We start from the raw sequence: 19,103 nt of genomic DNA, 5'->3' as shown, positions 1-19,103 counted from the left end.
AAAGTCAAATATTGATATTTTCCGATCCACTATCTTGGGTCAACACGAGATTATCTGATAGCTTCAGTAAACAGAGCCTGGATTCAAGGCTGTATTATAGTAATTAGTAATTAGCTTTACAGTATTTTTACTTTCTTTGCCGATAGCAGTTGCTTTGGCAATGTAGTTAGTTAAAGAAATTTGATTGTAAATGAAATTGATATGGAGGCGGAAGAGTTGGAACAAATTGTTGAAAAGGGTAACAGGGTCGTGGTTAGTTTGGTTACATTCGTTGGTGTAATGTATACTTCTTTTCTTCAGTTCTATAACTCGTGTTTTGTAAATCCTACAAAAAAAATATAAGCATCGAAATTAGTTCTATGTTACGCATGCTGAAGCAGTTGAGGTCTTGAAATATTGAATTAAGTATCGGATTTGTTAAAATGAAACATTTTTAAAATAGATATCCATAGAAACAGAACAATAATCCTGCCAAGCAAAGCTAATGTAGCCGTGATGTTTATGATAACGGTTAACCATATCAGGTATCAAAATAAGATGTAACAAAAGTTTTTTTTACATAAAACAACTTTTTCAGGGCAGACTTAAAAAAAACTTTCCAAGAGTCCAAAATATATTTAACCGATATTCTTTCTCCTCAGATGTATGGTCGCTATCAACGCGACCTAAGCGAAGCGGCCAGAGAAGAAGCGAGAAGACTCAGAAGGCTACGGAAGAAGAGAAGAAAAGACGACAAGCTCCGACAGAAGGAGCTAGAAGCTAGCGGCAAACACAGACCTAGGGGGAAGTTCTTTAAAGTATTAGGTGAGTTGTACAGGATCATATACTAGGCCTTTTAGACTTACAGTACTTTTACTATTACAGTAACCAAACCATACTAGTCTTCAAATCTTAAGGTGTCTACACACCAAAGCCGCTGATGCCGGCGGCACAGCCCGGCGGCCCAACCCGCCGGCCGTATTTTGTACAATCATGCGGCATGATTGTACAAAATACGGCACCATTACACTTCCCGACACTTAGTTGAGACCATAGTTGGATTGTGCAACAGCGAATTAGAAACTAAATAATCACGAATTCGATCTTTAGATTCGCCAAAGAAATAAGCTCAATATGTATTACTTTTTTTTAAACATTGTGGTAACTGAGGATGATCGCTCGCATTTCCATATACTTCTAAAAGTAACCTCACTCAATAAGATTCTTATTTTCCTCAGTTTTGCACCTTGTGATGAAAAGAAAGAAGGATATGATCATTCTGATTTTTAAACAAGGGTAAGGCCTGTGACCGGAATTCAGTTCCTTCAATTTCATTCAGAGAACCATTACGGCTGCTTTAGGTTGCCCTTAATAAGGTTTAATATTCTTTTACCAGTCCTTCTAACAACAGTTCTAAACCACACAAAATATTCACGTGCGTGAAGTTTGCCGCAGGTTACATATGGAGGCACACGTTCGCTCGGCTGGGCGAGGACTGGGTGTTCCTCGCGCTGCTGGGCATCATCATGGCGATTGTCAACTTCGCCATGGACCGGGGGATCGCGGTCTGTCAGAATGGTAAGATTTATTGTGTGTTGTGGTTTTGTATTTGGTAATAAGTTGGTAGCAAGATTTCTGCAGATTAAGGTTGTCTATCATGCTCTCGTCAACGTAGTCGAAACATATTATTTTAAGGATAGTTTACTTTGGATAGCCAAATAAAAAAATACTCTACTTTAAAGACTATGAAATAAAAGATTTCACACAAATGCTATAGTAGAAAACTGTCTTCTTCTTAAATTTAAGAGCCCAGCTCTTGTCGGTGCAGCTCCTTCCATTTACGCCTATCTAGCGCCAACTCCTGAACTTCCTTATACGTCACAACATTCACCTTCTCTTTAATTTGTTTCATGTAGCTGTACCTTGGACGACCCCTTCCCCTCTTCCTTTCGACTTTCCCTTCCACGATGTTTTTTATAAAATCGTCGTGACGTATAAGGTGTCCTATCATTTTTCCTCTCCTGTTCTCTATGCCTATATATGTTCTCTATTCAGAAAACTGTACCTAATTTTAATTTATATTTTCATGCTTTACATAGAAAGATTAAAGAGGTAAGTATTATAAAGTCTACATATTAAACTATTTATAAAAATAGTGAGTAAATGTGAAGATTACCGTGTCTGTTATTTTGTTATACGATTTATGTAAAGTTGCTACAAGAATAAATTGAGCAAGCTTACTGATTAACGCTAAATCCTTCTCTGTGTGAGAAAGAAGAGGCCTGTGCCCAGTAGTGGGAGGATAAAAAGGCTGAGGATGATGATGATGAGGATAAAACTATGATATAGAAACATCTTATCGAAATTGTGAAATGGGTCATATCCATTTTATTGAACTAGAACCCTCTATATTATTAGACCCCAATCTATTATTCCAGCACGCATGTGGATGTACAACGACCTAGCGACGTCTACGTTCAGTCAGTACGTGGCGTGGGTGTCGCTGCCAGTCTGCCTCATACTCTTCGCGGCTGGCTTCGTGCACATCGTGGCTGCCCAGAGCATAGGTAAGGAAGAACTTGAATGGGGTTTATTATAGTTTCTGGAAATATCTTTAGACCTTCGAGAGACCGTTAAGCGGACTTGAGAATCTCTGACGCTAGAGCTTGTTAGTTCACTTAACCAGCAGCTCACTCAATAAGAGGAAATAGTAGAAACTTTAGGTACCACATTAGGAACAACTTGATCTTGTCAAAGAACTTCAGAAATCTAGATACTGCAGAAATTGTGACAGCGATGTCCAAGAAGTGAGGTGAAACGAATATACAAGTTTTATCAAGAGGTTCAATTAATGGGTGTTACGGTATGGCTGCATATATTTGATCTTCTTTATAATTTAAGCCGGAAAATTACCAAGAATTGCCAAAATATATGACTTTCATATTATAATATCTCGAAGATGTATGATGTATGATATCAATATGTGTGTAATTATGTACTGGTAGTAAAGTACATTTTTTCTCCCCACAGGTTCAGGTATACCTGAAATGAAGACGATTCTCCGAGGAGTACATTTAAAAGAATATTTGACGTATAGAGCGATGATATCGAAGATCGTCGGTCTCACTGCCACGCTTGGGTCCGGTCTACCGCTGGGTAAAGAGGTCAGTAGCCTAACCATTTTAACGTCCCTTGTTTATTTTTAATGTTTCAAAATATATGATTATTAGTCTCTAGAGTCTGATCCAAAGATTCCTAAACTGGTTCTTGAAATTATGATTTCTTTTACATGGTTTTAGAACTATTAATCTGATCTTTAATGTCTAGGATGCCTGGACTAATAACCATTTTGATTCTTTATAGGGCCTCAATGACCAATTATTGTCTTGAAGGTTTGCTTTAATTTCATGACGGCGATGAATGAGGATCATAATCGGCTAAGCCATTGCAACAAAAGGCAAAACAATCTATCGTATCCAGAAAATATCGTATAGGTGCTCCATTTTTCTATAAATAACAGTCCAATTCCAACGCCTCCTAATTCTTTCTCCCCAGGGCCCATCAGTCCACATAGCATCAATGGTAGCGACTCTTCTCTCCAAGCTGGTGACCACCTTCCAAGGCATCTACAGCAACGAGTCCAGGACCAGTGAGATGTTGGCTGCGGCTTGCGCTGTAGGTGTGGCCTCGTGTTTCGCAGCCCCTGTCGGAGGTGAGACCACGGTCTACTCGTCTCATTACCATCATCTATGAATAGTAGTAGGATAAGGCTAGGGAGATGTTGGCTGTTGCCTGCGCTGTGGGTGTGGCTTCGTGTTTCGCAGCTCCTGTCGGAGGTGACACAACGGTCTACTCGTCTCATCATCATTTTCATAATGTTCCTAAGCATAGCCATAGGTTTTGAAATAGACAGGTGTTTGCCGCGGCTTGAACAGTGGGTGTGGTAATGTGTTTAGCAGCCCCTGTCGATGAGACCTTGGTCTACTTGTCTCATCATGATTATCATATAGGTATAGCCATGAGACATTACTATTAAGTTTTGGATTTTGGAGTCAGCTGACCTACTAAATGGATGTTTTACATGTTGCTACCTTACTCTGTGTCATTCCAATACGGTGAGAAGTTAATTTTCTGATCAGGTTATATTTGGTAACATTGATGTTAAGAATAATTATTTTGCATTCAGACGACAACTAAAAACCACAGATCTTTCAGTGTGTTATAACACTGTTTGACCATTTAAACGAAATGATTGTTAGCAAGCAACCTTAAGTATTATCTCGGAGACGATGTCAATTGTATTGCCATAAATTAATGAAAATTCAATAAGCAATTGTGTTCATCTCGTGCGCAAACACGTGATGTACCTTAAAGTAGGTCATTGACGAATCAGGAATTAAAAGATGGACTTTTTCATCATCTGCCTAGCCTTTTCCTATGTTGGAGTCGGCTTTTATATGGAATGCAATATGAAATATCTTATCTGATCTAAGCTAAGGCAAAAAATATTTATTGAAACGAGGCAAATTAGATTTGCACCTTTTTCACGTCAAAAGTGACATACGGGCAGCACCCCCAACATCTTTCGACCCCTTTCATGATCATGGTAGGTAATATGGCTCACTCAGAGAAGCGGTAATGAATAGACTTCCCAGCAACACAGCTGTCTGGCACAATTTTATTGTTGGATAACGTTTGTTATTTTATAATTTACAAAGGCAATGAACATTTTAATTTTGATGCTAATAAGAAACTATGTTATGTTCCAGGAGTGCTGTTTTCAATAGAAGTAACGACGACGTACTTCGCGGTACGAAATTATTGGCGCGGATTCTTCGCCGCGTGCTGTAGTGCTATTGTAAGTATTTTGTACATATAATTACTCGCGGTTTCACCCGCGTCTCGAGGGAAGTACTTCCCGCACCTGGATAAAAAAACCTTTGTCATTAAGGCAAAGCCTTTTAATGGGTCTAGCTAGAATAATGGTGTCCAAAATTTACTTAAATCGGTCCTGTAGTTTTGTCGTGAAATCACAACAGACAGACATATATTACTTTCGCATTTACAATGTTAAAACTGATTGGTTTTTGAATATGCTGATATTCAAATATTGTTCTCTATTTTTCTAACGAAACCGTAAAAAACAGTCATAAGACTCTCTTCGAATTGACTACTGAACTACTGCAGACAGTTCTGTACGTCAAACTAAAATTTGGACCAAATGGCACCTTGCAAGGGAGACCTAGTAAACTAAAATTAAATAAACTTATTCTTTATTAGTCCTTATAGTATGTAAATAAAACTTATCCAACCTTCGCACCATTTTGATGGGCGTTCCTACCCAATCAAAACTCAACCACTTTACACCATTCCTCACCTATATAAAGCTCATAAAAATAAAACGTACTCACGTGTATATCCAGAAATGATCAACAACTACATTTGTTTATACCAGAGACAACTAGTTCATTAAATAACAAAATGGCGCACTCATTAATGTTAATTGATGAAGAAATTCTGCGCCGTTGTGGCTCGCGAGTTGTGTAGCTTTTGTATAGACTCGATTTGCTTTAGAGTTAATTGTCTACGTACATGAGTAAGAATATCAAAATGATGCTTTACAAACGAATGTGAGCAAAACATTGAAAAACAACTTAAAAAAAATTTGGAAATATTCCTGGTATAGTTACTGTTCTCCTCGAGCTTTTTTTTATCGAAATCAGCTACTAATGTTTTCACTTTAGTCAAATATACGAACAAAACACTCCTGCGCATTCGCGAGGCGTCGTATACTTATATCGTAGATGCAAAGTTATTTGACTCAACTTTGACTATCTAGACACACGGCAGTGTGTCCGCCAAGTTCGAGCAAAAAAGGCGACACACCGGCCGTGGGTTATATTACACGAACCATTTCGGGCCAAATTCGACCCCCCTGTAACTCAAAATCTATTTTATTTACGCATATCAAATTTCTAGTATCTGTTGAGACCCCCTCACTTATCTAAAATACAAAATTTCATTAATATACCTATTGTAGGTCTTGAGATATTGACGTCAGAAAATCGCTATTTTTACTATACACTCACTGACTGATTCACTGATTCACTGACTCACTCATCAAAAACCTAGACCACTTCCAATGGTCGTATTGACTTGAAATTTGGCATGGAGGTAGGTCTTTATGTCAAGGTAAAGGGAAAAATCTGAAAATGGCCAAGTGTGAGTCGGTTTCAAAATAATGAAGGTGTTTTATACCCGGTGTAAATTTATATAATATATCTTCGAATGGTACAAAGGTTTGTATTTAGTCAAAGTAAAGTAAAAATCTGAAAACGGCCAAGTGTGAATCACTTTCGAAAATAACGAATGTGTAACTTTGATCCACGAACATAATATATGATAACATGTCATGTCATTCAGTTGGTAAATCTAGTCATAGTTAATCTAGTTCATTTCTTTGTAAGAAACATAGTGCATATTAAAAAATCTAAAAGATAGTATAAATGAGACATTTCTTTAACTTACTTCATCATAAGAAAAAAATAAAATAAACAACCTTACAAAAATAAATGAAATCCCACCCAAAACAAAAATGTGAAAGACTGCCAAGTTCGATAATATGGGAATGCTTCGCCTATAAAAGAAGTGAGATCTGAATAAGTACCAAGTTCCATACACATACCTCAGTTAAAAATAGTTACTTTTTAATGATGATTACTTGGCAAGTTTTAATAGAAATTAAATACTTGATTCATTGCGTTTAGTAGGCTTATAACAAGGTGTATGAAAACTTGCCAAGTAACATCATTAAAAAGTAACTATTTTTAACTGAGGTATGTGTATGGAACTTGGTACTTATTCAGATCTCACTTCTTTTATAGGCGAAGCATTCCCATATTATCGAACTTGGCAGTCTTTCACATTTTTGTTTTGGGTGGGATAGATATGTTTCATTCACAAGCGGTAGAACCGCTACTACTACTAACTGCTTGTCGCACCCGATTAAAATGTAACCTATGTCCTTTGCCAGACTATAACTCATCTACTATCTTCATTTGTTTTATTCTGAAAGCGTTACAGACAGACTTCCTAGTAAGAATGATAGATATACATATTATTTTATGTGTGGCTCAGATAAACGACTGGCTATGCATAAATAGGTACTTAGATGTAAGATTTTATTTTTTGTTTTGGTACACATTACCTTAACACTAACAACATCTATTTAACATATTAATATTATATCTACAGATGTTCCGTCTCCTATCAGTATGGTCCGGCGCGATGCCGACAGTGAAGCCCCTGTTCCCGACCAACTTGCCGCAAGACTTCCCCTTCGACCCTCAGGAGTTTGCTGTCTTCGTACTTTTGGGGTAAGGGATACTTTACAAAATGATAAACTGCTTCTCAGAGTTTCTTCGAGGCTCTGAGTTATGAGAAAGAGTTGCTGCGGGCTTGGTACATAAAGGGCTTAAGAAGGAACATGATGGGTTTAAGTCAGTAAGAGTCTGACACTACCTCACGCTGCACCCACAGCGGGAGCCGTCATTTGATGATTTTGAAACAAAACAATTATAATCATAATGTGAAAAGATTTATGTTTTATGGAATAGCGATTCATCAGGACTAGGGGGATTTTCTCATTTACATACGTAGCACTATATGATGTATAGATATAAGGCAATTTAAACAACATCACAAAAGTAACAAGTCTGTTTCTATTGGCAAATAGATTTAAGTTTTTACTTTTGGTTTCTCTAAATTGAATAAACTCTTACACCATTTGCACATGATAAACATTCCATTATATTTATCAAACCAAATAGCTCTATCCAACAGTAGTAAGGTTTTCGATCCCAAAGCATGTTTTACATATGTTTTTTTTAATATTTCAGAATAGTGTCCGGTCTCCTAGCAGCTCTATGGGTGTTCCTACATAGACAATATGTGCTGTTCATACGAAATACGAAGTCACTCAGCAACTTCTTACAAAAGAAGTAAGTATTAATATATCTTGTTTGGTATTTTGGAAAATCGGAGTAGATTTATTTAAAAGATTTTTTTTTCGAGATTGTTAGGAAAAATATAACACTAACTGATGTAATTGCGTAAAGACAGTTGGTCTTCGAATAACGCATGAACAACATCATCATGAAAAAAAACCTGATCGTAATCATTACACAAGAAAGCTTCAAACATAATCGTAACTAAAAATTTTTACGTTCAATTTTAAAAATTAACAGGTTTTTAAAAAGAAATAACGGCTATTTATGCTGTCCGTAAACCTGGGCCCACGTTGATTATTTACGTATACAAATCTAAAAATAACTAACAACACAAAATAAACATTACATAACTGTTGTATTGTTTATTTCCAGTCGCTTCATCTACCCCGGCTTCATAACTCTAGCGGTGATGTCCATACTGTTCCCGCCCGGCATCGGCAAGTACATGGCCGCTGATCTTGGCAACCAGGAACAGGTATGTTAATATTTATCTTTCTATACCATATAGGCAAAAAAAATAATTAGAAGTATACTTCAAAATTTATGAAAAAATAACTGACGGATTGATGGTATCGTGACCATCACTAATATAATTTGATATCATGTTAAATGACTGTCTCTCTCCTTACATGCCATTTTTACTTTTCACAAAAAATATATATACCCAATTGTAAATATTTTGTCGTTGATATCTGTAGCATAAAAAAGCATTCAATTTTGAACCGTATTTTTGCAAACAAGCGGTTCTTTTTATGGCACTTTTCCACAGTCAGCATGGTGCTCACATAAAAAAGGTTGCAATTTCGCTCACATTTGAGAATGTTCATATGCAATCTATCTATAACGTTTATACTGATGATCTATTGGGTGTATTAATGCTACACCCAATAGATCAGTATTAACGTTTGTGTGCTTTTTATTGCGCTGGAATCCCGCCTTTTCACGTGCCATCGTGTTAAATTTTCAGCTCGAAACCTCAATAGGTTTTAGTGATGTTTATTCAAAAATCTGCAACCAATTTTACACCCTATTTCTCCTACAATAAAACTCATCATCCTTGCAGGTACTCTCCCTGTTCTCCAACTTCACATGGACGGACGAGCTGACGGCTGAACAAGCTTCAGTAGTGTCGCACTGGCAGACGCCTGAAGTGGATCACTTCGGATGTCTTATTATATACTTCTTTTCTATTGTGAGTATTACAATTATTGTTTTTATAAGTGATATAAGTTGAATAAGTAAATGTTAGTAGTCTAGCCAAACTTTTTTCAAATATTTGAAATAAGTTTTTATTTCAAATAGGTCTTTGCCTATTTGACTTGGACTTTGATGTTAGAAAAATGTTATACCTATAACCTATATTAAAACAATGCAGGCTTCTATGAAACGTCACGCTAGTTGCACAGTTCCAAAAAGTTGGTCTCATGAAGATGAGCCTTCAAGAAACTCCATAGACACTTTTTCATAAACATTTTATTTCATAACAATAGTATGCTGATATAATTATACAATATCGCTAGGTACCCACGTTGACTAGGAACTTGAATGCCTCGTTGGTTCAAGAAACTAATATGCCTACCGTATGGATTAGACCTAGAAAAAGGCATGTGACCTATTTACATCATGATATCTCCCGCTTATCTGTCCTTACTCCGTGGATTCATTAGAGCCTACAAAGACCTTTTAACCGACTTTCCAAAAACGACGTTCACAACTCACCTACATCTTTTTTTGTTTTCATTACAACTATTGATATTGTCGGCAGTTCTTCCTAAGCCTGGTATCGTGCACACTGCCAGTGCCAGCAGGTATCTTCGTGCCGGCGTTCAAGATGGGCGCCTCCCTGGGCCGCTTCACAGGCGAGGTGATGCACTACTTCTGTCCGCTAGGAGTTGCTTATGGAGGACATATACAGAAGATATTGCCCGGTATGTACTAAAGATAGCAAAAATAATTGTATTTGTTAGAGCCGGAAGTGAGTAAAAAATATATTTTAACAGTATGATCGTAGAGTTGAAATTTCAATGGGTATAAAAACAAAAACCATTTATTATAATGTTATTTAGTTATATTTTAAATGTAATTGCTTATTTGACCTGCGACAGTCCAGTAAAGATTAAAAAGGAAGTCATCTAGCCCTAACACATGTTACATTAAAACACCATTCTTTAATTTATTCTTCCTGAATTTGATGGGAAAATAAAACTGTATATAATTGTCAGGCGGCTACGCGGTGGTGGGTGCTGCGGCGTTCACAGGCGCCGTGACGCACACCGTGTCTACTATTGTCATCGTCAGCGAGATGACCGGACAGGTATGCATTTCTTATTAGATATTTATTGGTGATTCTACTTCGTAATAAAGGCTGCAAGTATGAAACATATAACAAAACAAAAATTAAGAACCTCCTCCTTTTTGAAAAATCTGTTAAAAATTCCTGGAAGTTGATGAGTTTAAGGGTGGCCCAATTTCACCGACAACATAAACTTACGTTTTACGTAAAACAGTTGTTTCCTTGGAACGTGACAACTAATAGTAAATAGTTGTTTTACGAAAACCGATGTTTACGTTGTCGGTGAATTCGGGCTCTTGTCAAAATCTGACACACTGCATTGATGACTTGATGTCTGTCTTTTCTTGTTTTACTTTTAATTTACTTGGGTATTGTGCCAATAAATATTTTCTTTTTTTCCAAATCAAAATAAATATCAAGCAATGTCACTGAAATATATATTTCTTTATAAATATTCTCCCAGGTAACACATCTCCTACCAATAATGGCGGCGGTGCTAGCAGCCAACGCGACAGCCGCCCTACTGCAGCCATCCTGCTTCGACAGCATCATACTCATCAAGAAGCTGCCCTATCTACCTGACCTTCTGTCTTCTGCTAGCCGTAAGTATATCTAGCAATAATGTTAGCTGCTGCAGCCATCCTGCTTCGACAGCATCATACTCATCAAGAAGCTGCCCTATCTACCTGACCTTCTGTCTTCTGCTAGCCGTAAGTATATCTAGCAATAATGTTAGCTGCTGCAGCCGTCCTGCTTCGACAGCATCATACTCATCAAGAAGCTGCCCTATCTACCTGACCTTCTGTCTTCTGCTAGCCGTAAGTATATCTAGCAATAATGTTAGCTGCTGCAGCCATCCTGCTTCGACAGCATCATACTCATCAAGAAGCTGCCCTATCTACCTGACCTTCTGTCTTCTGCTAGCCGTAAGTATATCTAGCAATAATGTTAGCTGCTGCAGCCATCCTGCTTCGACAGCATCATACTCATCAAGAAGCTGCCCTATCTACCTGACCTTCTGTCTTCTGCTAGCCGTAAGTATATCTAGCAATAATGTTAGCTGCTGCAGCCATCCTGCTTCGACAGCATCATACTCATCAAGAAGCTGCCCTATCTACCTGACCTTCTGTCTTCTGCTAGCCGTAAGTATATCTAGCAATAATGTTAGCTGCTGCAGCCATCCTGCTTCGACAGCATCATACTCATCAAGAAGCTGCCCTATCTACCTGACCTTCTGTCTTCTGCTAGCCGTAAGTATATCTAGCAATAATGTTAGCTGCTGCAGCCATCCTGCTTCGACAGCATCATACTCATCAAGAAGCTGCCCTATCTACCTGACCTTCTGTCTTCTGCTAGCCGTAAGTATATCTAGCAATAATGTTAGCTGCTGCAGCCATCCTGCTTCGACAGCATCATACTCATCAAGAAGCTGCCCTATCTACCTGACCTTCTGTCTTCTGCTAGCCGTAAGTATATCTAGCAATAATGTTAGCTGCTGCAGCCATCCTGCTTCGACAGCATCATACTCATCAAGAAGCTGCCCTATCTACCTGACCTTCTGTCTTCTGCTAGCCGTAAGTATATCTAGCAATAATGTTAGCTGCTGCAGCCGTCCTGCTTCGACAGCATCATACTCATCAAGAAGCTGCCCTATCTACCTGACCTTCTGTCTTCTGCTAGCCGTAAGTATATCTAGCAATAATGTTAGCTGCTGCAGCCATCCTGCTTCGACAGCATCATACTCATCAAGAAGCTGCCCTATCTACCTGACCTTCTGTCTTCTGCTAGCCGTAAGTATATCTAGCAATAATGTTAGCTGCTGCAGCCATCCTGCTTCGACAGCATCATACTCATCAAGAAGCTGCCCTATCTACCTGACCTTCTGTCTTCTGCTAGCCGTAAGTTCATATCCCGAGCCTTTTTCCAACCGTGCTGGGGTCGGCTTTCAGCCTAACCGGATGCAACTAGGTACCAGTGCTTTACAAGGAGCGAATGCTCATCTGACTCTTTCAACCCAGTTTCCTGGGTATCTATATTGGATATCTATTTTGTTCTGTAATGCCATCTTATTTGCAAAAATGTGTTGGCATCCTGCGAATGCACTCCATATTATAGAGACTGAAGTAATAAGACGAGGTGGCCGAGTGGTTAAGGCGTTGGACTGCTAATCCAATGTGCATCTGCACGCGTGGGTTCGAATCCCATCCTCGTCGATATTTATAGTTTTGTAGCTATGGAAAATATAAAGGTGATCTCTGTAATGAGTTAAAAATTCCAGCTTTAGGCCGAAATAGTGTCAATGCATCTACACAATCACAAGATAGCTTCCGCCAGTGGTGGTAAATTATTAGATAGGAAAAAATATTTCAGTGTTAGATAGACCATTTATCGCAGTAGGCATAAGGTTGTACTTTTTATCCAGGTGTATGGAGTTGCTCCCACCTGAACGCTCCACAATTTTCTAAAAAGACCCAAGTGACGGTAGCTTTCAATTAGTTAGCTGCATTATAAGCGGTTTATTCGTTAGGGAGATACGAGTCTTTGGCAGGCACAAATAAAAAGTGTAACTGTGATCCCTTATTTTGCTGGAGTTTAAAAATTATTATTGTACCATTTCAATCTGTTACATTAAAGACCTCATTTCGAATTTATTGAAACCATAAAAAAGTATCCCGTCCTGTAGGTAATTTGCATAATATGATTGCATCTATGAATGCACTTCTGATATAGACAAAGGAGGAACAAGACGAGGTGGCCGAGTGGTTAAGGCGTTGGACTGCTAATCCAATGTGCTCTGCACGCGTGGGTTCGAATCCCATCCTCGTCGGTGTTAGTTTTTGTCAATATGGAGGAAATGTTCCATATACTTTGACAACTTAGCGGCACAGGCTTCTTCTCATACAGAGAAGGAATGAGACTCTTCCTTAATTCAAATTTGCAATTTGGAAGTCCAATTTCAATCATCATTATGTTTTCCAGCGTATCGTATCTTTGGACCAGTGGTGACACTGGTCCAAAGATACGCTACGAAAGCTCATATAACTATCCTATCCTCCTATCCTCCGAGCCTTTTCCCAATCATGTTGGGGTCGGCTTCCAGTCTAACCGGATTCAGCTGAGTACCAGTGCTTGACAAGAAGCGACTGCCTATCTGACCTCCTCAACCCAGTAACCCGGGCAACCCGATACCCCTTGGTTAGACTGGTGTCAGACTTACTGGCTTCTGACTACCCGTAACGACTGCCAAGGATGTTCAATGACAGCCGGGACCTACAGTTTAACGTGCCATCCGAAACACAGCCAATGGTGTCTAAGATATACTTAGAAAGTACATACAACCTTAGAAAAGTTGCATTGGTACTTGCCTGACCTGGGATCGAACCCGCGCCCTCATACTTGAGAGGTTGGTCCTTTACCCACTAGGCCACCACGACTTATTATATGCTTATGACGAAAGCTCATATAACTCAAATTGCAAAAAAATCATTTATTTGTTAATTTATTCAAATTAGGCTGAATAACAGCACTTTTCGAGCGTCCGTATTACATGAGACAGTCCTAAAAACGCCCACCTTTCACCACTTCCCATGTGTTATCACTGGAAAGAAGGAGTCCTTCTAACTCAGAAAAGTTACATTGATATAGCTCTTGTAAGCTGAAATTATGGTTTCCACTACCGAATCGTAAATTCAATGCTGGGATGCGTCATTCCAACTAAGTCGAGTTATAGTTATCGGAAACTATAATACTTGTAAAGGCAGGCAGCCTTATCCACTAAACACCATGAAGAGATTAAAGAATAATATAGAATTACTATTTGTCTTCAGGTATGTACGACATTTGTGTGGAGGACTTCATGGTGCGTGACGTCAAGTACATCTGGAACAAGATGAGCTTCCAGCAGCTCAAGGATCTGCTCAAGGAGAATAAGGTAAGAACAAGTTTATAGGTACTAGCAATGTTCATGTGTGAACAAAAGTAGATTTTCTTTAACAAAATATTTTTGTGAATGTAAATAACGTAAAGTTAGCTACGAAGAATGTTCCAACATCAGAAAATGCGCTGAGGATCATATAACTCGCACATACTTAAAATGGCTTTTGCGTAGCGACTCACTAAAGTTTCGAGCCACGATAATCTTTGGCGACTATAACAATTGCGTTTCAAATTTGCGCGTTTTAGCAGGTTAAATAAACGCATGGTGTTTGTTGCTCATTTACAAACCCGTGTCGTGAATAGTAAGACGCCAGTAGTAGGTCTAGTGGTGCAATTATAAAACTGGTCTAAGACATCTGCAAACACAACTTTGCTGATGAAAAAACCCGCTTTAAAAAGCTAACATCTATATTTTTGCTCCTACAGACAATAAAAAGCTTCCCCCTAGTAGACAGTCCATCCTCCATGGTCCTCCTAGGCTCCATCCACCGCTGGGAGCTGGTGAAGGTGATCGAGAAGCAGGTGGGCCGCTCGCGCCGCCTGCAGGTGGCGGCGCTGTGGCATCGCCAGGCCGAGCGGAAGAGGCAGCATGATGAGGCCAAGAGGCGCAGGAGACCTTCGAGGTTTGAGGTCAGTAGATAGAGACCTCAGATTTTAGATAAGACTTCAAAAATCGAGGTCAGTGCATAGATCCTTTTTTTTAACGACGTCAAAAATCATCAAATGACCCCTCCCGCTGTGGGTTAGCAGCGGTGAGGGAGTGTCAGACTCTTACTGAATAAAAACCGTCGTGTTCCGTCGTAGGCCTTTTATGTACCAGGGCCGCGGTATCTCTTTCGAACATCCCGCAGCCCCGGCAGGAGTGCATAGACCCTTAGATTTTAAATAGTCTTCAAGGTTTGAGGTTACTGTAAAGACTGTTAGCTTGTAGCTAACAGTCCAGCTTCCAAGTTCCTCAGAAGTCCTTCGCTATTTGAGGTCAGTGCAGACAAAATCTAGGGATTTTAGACAGGTGGTATTTAAGGTTTGATTGCAGTGTAGACCCCCTAACTTGGAGATAGGAGGCCTTGTAGGTTTGAGATCAGTGCAGGCCCCCTAGATTTTAGATAGGTGGCGTTTGAGCTGGGTTCCTGACACAAGAGAAGGTAAACTAACTAAGGTTTGAAGTTAGTGTATAGATCCCATAAGTCCTAAACAGTAGGTCTTTACAATTTGAATTAATTTTATTTGGTTGGTAAAGTCACTACTACTTATGTTAGGGAATTGAGGTAGACCTCACAATCTTTAATCCATTGTCATTATAGACAATTAGAAGTGCGGTTTGAAACAATAATTTTCATGTTTAAGTACTTATATAACATATTAGGTATTTAAAAATAATATATACGGAAAGCGAAACCCCATCACACGGGACTGACGCCAGGAAGAAAAAAAATTGAAATACATGTATGACATCCTACATGTTTTTTCAATATCCTCATTTTTTACACAGTCTTTAATGTCCTAACAATCATTTTTTTTTGCACACACTATACAAACAATATATTATCAAAATTCCTACAATAAAAGTAAATATGTATTGCAGGTAACGCCAGCGCCGGACATGCTACAAGTCCCGGGCGCGGGCGGAATGACTCGTGGTACTTCGCTCACCACCAACGACCAGGGGGGACTCATACCTGGTAACTATTATATATTTACTGTTACTTACCTAATTACGCCAAAAAAATAAATCTTTACTGCTACTTTTGAAACTGACTACTTACGTAACGCAGATGAAGTAACATCCAAGGTTGATTGGACGTAAAAAGAAAGAAAATATGTTTATATACTTATAACGCATACACACATAAGTACAGCAATAAAAGATATAATAACGGCCTCTGTTCAGCATATTATGCGAGACAGTGTCGCATCGGTGATGTTCATGTACCAGTTGATTAAAGTGTTTTAGAATCATTAGATGCGAGTATCTGAAGATAGAACAAAGTGGCGAACCTTGGGGCAGGCCCTTGTCCAGTAGTAAACGTATTTCGGCTGAAACGACGATTTAATGATCTTATCCTGACTTATCGTAATTTAATTTCTCTTTTTCCCCCAGCTCCAGGCCAACTATTCCGTCCAAAATCAATTCTGAAGAAGACGAACTCGTTCACCCTGACCCGCGGCCTGTCCTCCGGAACTGCTCCCAACACTCCCACCACGCCGCAGCCTTCTGTCTACACCACGGTCACTGGTGCTGAGACCAGGTGAAAGAAATATTTAAGTAGGACAACAATGAAATCATCATCTGCCTTTTATATGAAGCATCACTTGGTCGGTTCATGGATAGGTGACCGAACGTTTTCTCATTCCGTATTTCGGTAGGCACGTCAAATTGGGTAGTCAGATGCCAGAAAATCTAACAATCAGTCATATAAAGTTATTTCGGGTAGCCCGGGTAACTGTCAGGTCAGTCGCTCCTTGTAAAACACTAGTACTCCTGCTGCATCTGGTTAGACTGAGCTGTCCCCCAACGTATTTGGACAAAAACTAGGCAGATGATGCGAAAGGATTTTGCAATGAAAAGTATTCTTTTTTTCTAATTTCAGTCTATTTTCGATAACCTAGTCCTAACTTTAGCCCTCAATTCTTGAAGACTATTTTTTAAACGTTTATCTCTCCCCTTCAGGATCCGAGCAGCCTTCGAAGCGATCTTCAAGCGTTCCTCGCTGCTGCAAGACGTGGAAGGTGGACTCCCTGACCAGCTCAGCCCCACTTCGTTACCCAGGAGTCCTTCCATCAACAAGAAAGTTCAACTGGTGAGTTTTATTATTATGTACTTTAAAGGAGGCAGTGGTATTTATAAATTTATAAAATAATTTGTAGATATTATTTTAATGTGGAGTTACCAGATTATTTTTGGTATATTCCAAAAATGGTGTCATAACCAATACACTAGTTAGATAACCCTAAAATTATGGAAACGTATTTTTTCTTTCTCTCATAAACAAATAACAACGAAGATACAACACGTTTGAATGTTTTGTTACGTCACTTCTAAGTACAGACACTTAAACGTGACGTCACATTTCCCCAGTCACTCCTAACACTTTATATCGTGTTTTTCGTTATGTCGTAGTAAATATTTAATGGTTTTTTTTTTTAATATAAAACATGTGTCCATTTTTTTCCTTTTCTGGCTAAAATGATGGACCAATTTAAATTACTACAACTGAAAGAATAATAATCACCATATTCCCCTTGCAGCCCCGCGAGCGAGTATGCGACATGTCCCCGGAGGACCAGAAGGCGTGGGAGCTGATGGAGATGGCCAAGGAGATCGACTTCGACAGGATGCTGCAGATCGCCAGGAAACGAGATATGGTGAGTGTAATTTACAATCACTTTTTGCTTATACATATAGTGAGTTTAGGGAAAACTCACCAGGTCACGAAAGCCGTCTAGGTCACGAAAGTCGTCTTTGGTCCTCGTGGCCCCTCTCTAAAAGGCAGAAGACGGCACAAAAGCTGAGGTTTTTAGTGGGTGCAAGCCCCACATAACCTCACCGTCTCCGCGCGGCGGTGGGTGTATGCGTCAGGCATTTTCCTCAGCTGAAACAAAAAAAAAAGGAAGAACTCACCGATTCAAATGTAGTTTCACGTGTAGATTGGGCTAGCTTGAGAAAGGACTTTGATTTTTTATCCAACTGCGGGGAAGTAGTTCCCTTGGGACACAGGCAGAACCGCTGACGGGAGCTAGTATTAAGGGCCTCAAGATTACCTTAGCAATTTCATGACCTTTTACCAACTGGTCACGAAAATTAACGTGGAAATATATTCCGCTACGACAAAGTAGTTGAGATGAAGTCCAGATGCTGTTCTATTATTAAAAATTTAACTTATGGTTATATTATATAGTATGTTAAACATTTTTTTTTCTCTCACAGCACCCCGATGACCCAGAATATGAGGATGAGAACCTGTACATCTGTCACATTGACCCCGCGCCCTTCCAGCTTGTCGAGAGAACTTCGCTACTCAAGGTATGTAGCTTTTTACTGTCTGGAAAGTCAGAAGTCAGAAACTCTAACCAGAAGGATTTGTTCTATTCAGCCATAGAACTAGGAAGTGGTGAAAGGGGGGCGTTTTGGGGGTGCTGTCCTTTTGTATTATTTGACGTGAAAAAGTGCTAAAAACCAGCCTATTTTCAATAAACGTTTTTGACTTTGACTTTGACTTTATTACCTGGATAACTGGGTTGAGGAGGTCAGATGGACAGTAGCTCCATGTAAAACATTGGTACTCAGCTGCGTCTTGTTAGACTGGAAGCGGACTCTAACATAGTTTGTGAAACTGTGGGCAGATAAGTTCACTATTCAAGTCCCTCACCGATCAAAAGTAGCCTATATCTTATAAGCCGCACTACTGCTAAGTTTTATCAAAATCTTTTCAACCTTTTTGCGTGAAGATTTAACTAACTCACACACCCAAACTTTTACAAGAAATTTTTATTGTAAGATATATTTTAAGATTTTGCCTAATAATATAAGTGTGATAATTTAATATGTATTGTGCAGGTACACTCGCTGTTCTCGACCCTGGGGGTGAGCAGAGCGTATGTGACGGCTATCGGACGACTTATAGGCGTCGTGTCACTCAAAGAGGTAAGTTTATATATATACCATAATAATGCAGAGAATATATTTATTTTGCTTAACCTTTCTATATTTTCAACCGACTGCCAAGAAGGGTTAAGTCTACGGTCTGTACGTGAATATAAAATAAATATAAGATTTTTTTTTTTAAATGGACATGAGAATGTACACCATGTGATTAAAAATATTTATATAAAGAGAGATTTTTCATTTGGCTTATTTTTTTTCTTAATTAAACTATGAAAGAGAG

At 39.0% G+C, this 19,103-nt stretch overlaps 1 protein-coding gene and 2 non-coding genes across 7 annotated transcripts in view; all 3 read left to right on the top strand.

Moving 5' to 3' along the window:
• Window positions 1-19,103, top strand: part of LOC110379028 (chloride channel protein 2) — a 66,981-nt gene that overhangs the window by 44,384 nt on the left and 3,494 nt on the right. For 3 of the 5 annotated variants that reach the window (XM_064041677.1, XM_064041676.1, XM_064041675.1), the window contains 21 exons: window positions 642-804; window positions 1,435-1,557; window positions 2,418-2,546; window positions 3,010-3,143; window positions 3,535-3,691; window positions 4,749-4,837; window positions 7,234-7,355; window positions 7,878-7,979; window positions 8,361-8,463; window positions 9,052-9,180; window positions 9,754-9,916; window positions 10,211-10,302; window positions 10,745-10,883; window positions 14,109-14,212; window positions 14,644-14,847; window positions 15,803-15,899; window positions 16,319-16,466; window positions 16,889-17,018; window positions 17,467-17,583; window positions 18,146-18,241; window positions 18,776-18,862. In XM_064041677.1, coding sequence (XP_063897747.1) covers window positions 642-804; window positions 1,435-1,557; window positions 2,418-2,546; window positions 3,010-3,143; window positions 3,535-3,691; window positions 4,749-4,837; window positions 7,234-7,355; window positions 7,878-7,979; window positions 8,361-8,463; window positions 9,052-9,180; window positions 9,754-9,916; window positions 10,211-10,302; window positions 10,745-10,883; window positions 14,109-14,212; window positions 14,644-14,847; window positions 15,803-15,899; window positions 16,319-16,466; window positions 16,889-17,018; window positions 17,467-17,583; window positions 18,146-18,241; window positions 18,776-18,862 — 2,628 coding nt within the window. Of the gene's footprint in view, window positions 1-130; window positions 253-641; window positions 805-1,424; window positions 1,558-2,417; window positions 2,547-3,009; window positions 3,144-3,534; window positions 3,692-4,748; window positions 4,838-7,233; window positions 7,356-7,877; window positions 7,980-8,360; window positions 8,464-9,051; window positions 9,181-9,753; window positions 9,917-10,210; window positions 10,303-10,744; window positions 10,884-14,108; window positions 14,213-14,643; window positions 14,848-15,802; window positions 15,900-16,318; window positions 16,467-16,888; window positions 17,019-17,466; window positions 17,584-18,145; window positions 18,242-18,775; window positions 18,863-19,103 lie in introns of those variants that run through there. The other 2 variants (XM_064041678.1, XM_064041679.1) reach the window with 2 other exon arrangements.
• Trnas-gcu (transfer RNA serine (anticodon GCU)) lies at window positions 12,412-12,494 on the top strand. Its single transcript has one exon. It is a non-coding gene; the product is annotated as a tRNA-Ser (tRNA).
• On the top strand, window positions 13,027-13,108 carry Trnas-gcu (transfer RNA serine (anticodon GCU)). Its single transcript has one exon. It is a non-coding gene; the product is annotated as a tRNA-Ser (tRNA).

The sequence above is a fragment of the Helicoverpa armigera genome, chromosome 26 (genome assembly GCF_030705265.1).
Source record: "Helicoverpa armigera isolate CAAS_96S chromosome 26, ASM3070526v1, whole genome shotgun sequence".
Lineage (NCBI taxonomy): Eukaryota > Metazoa > Arthropoda > Insecta > Lepidoptera > Noctuidae > Helicoverpa > Helicoverpa armigera.
The sequence above is the reverse complement of the archived record's forward strand: the minus strand, read 5'-3'. Positions and strand labels throughout refer to the sequence as shown.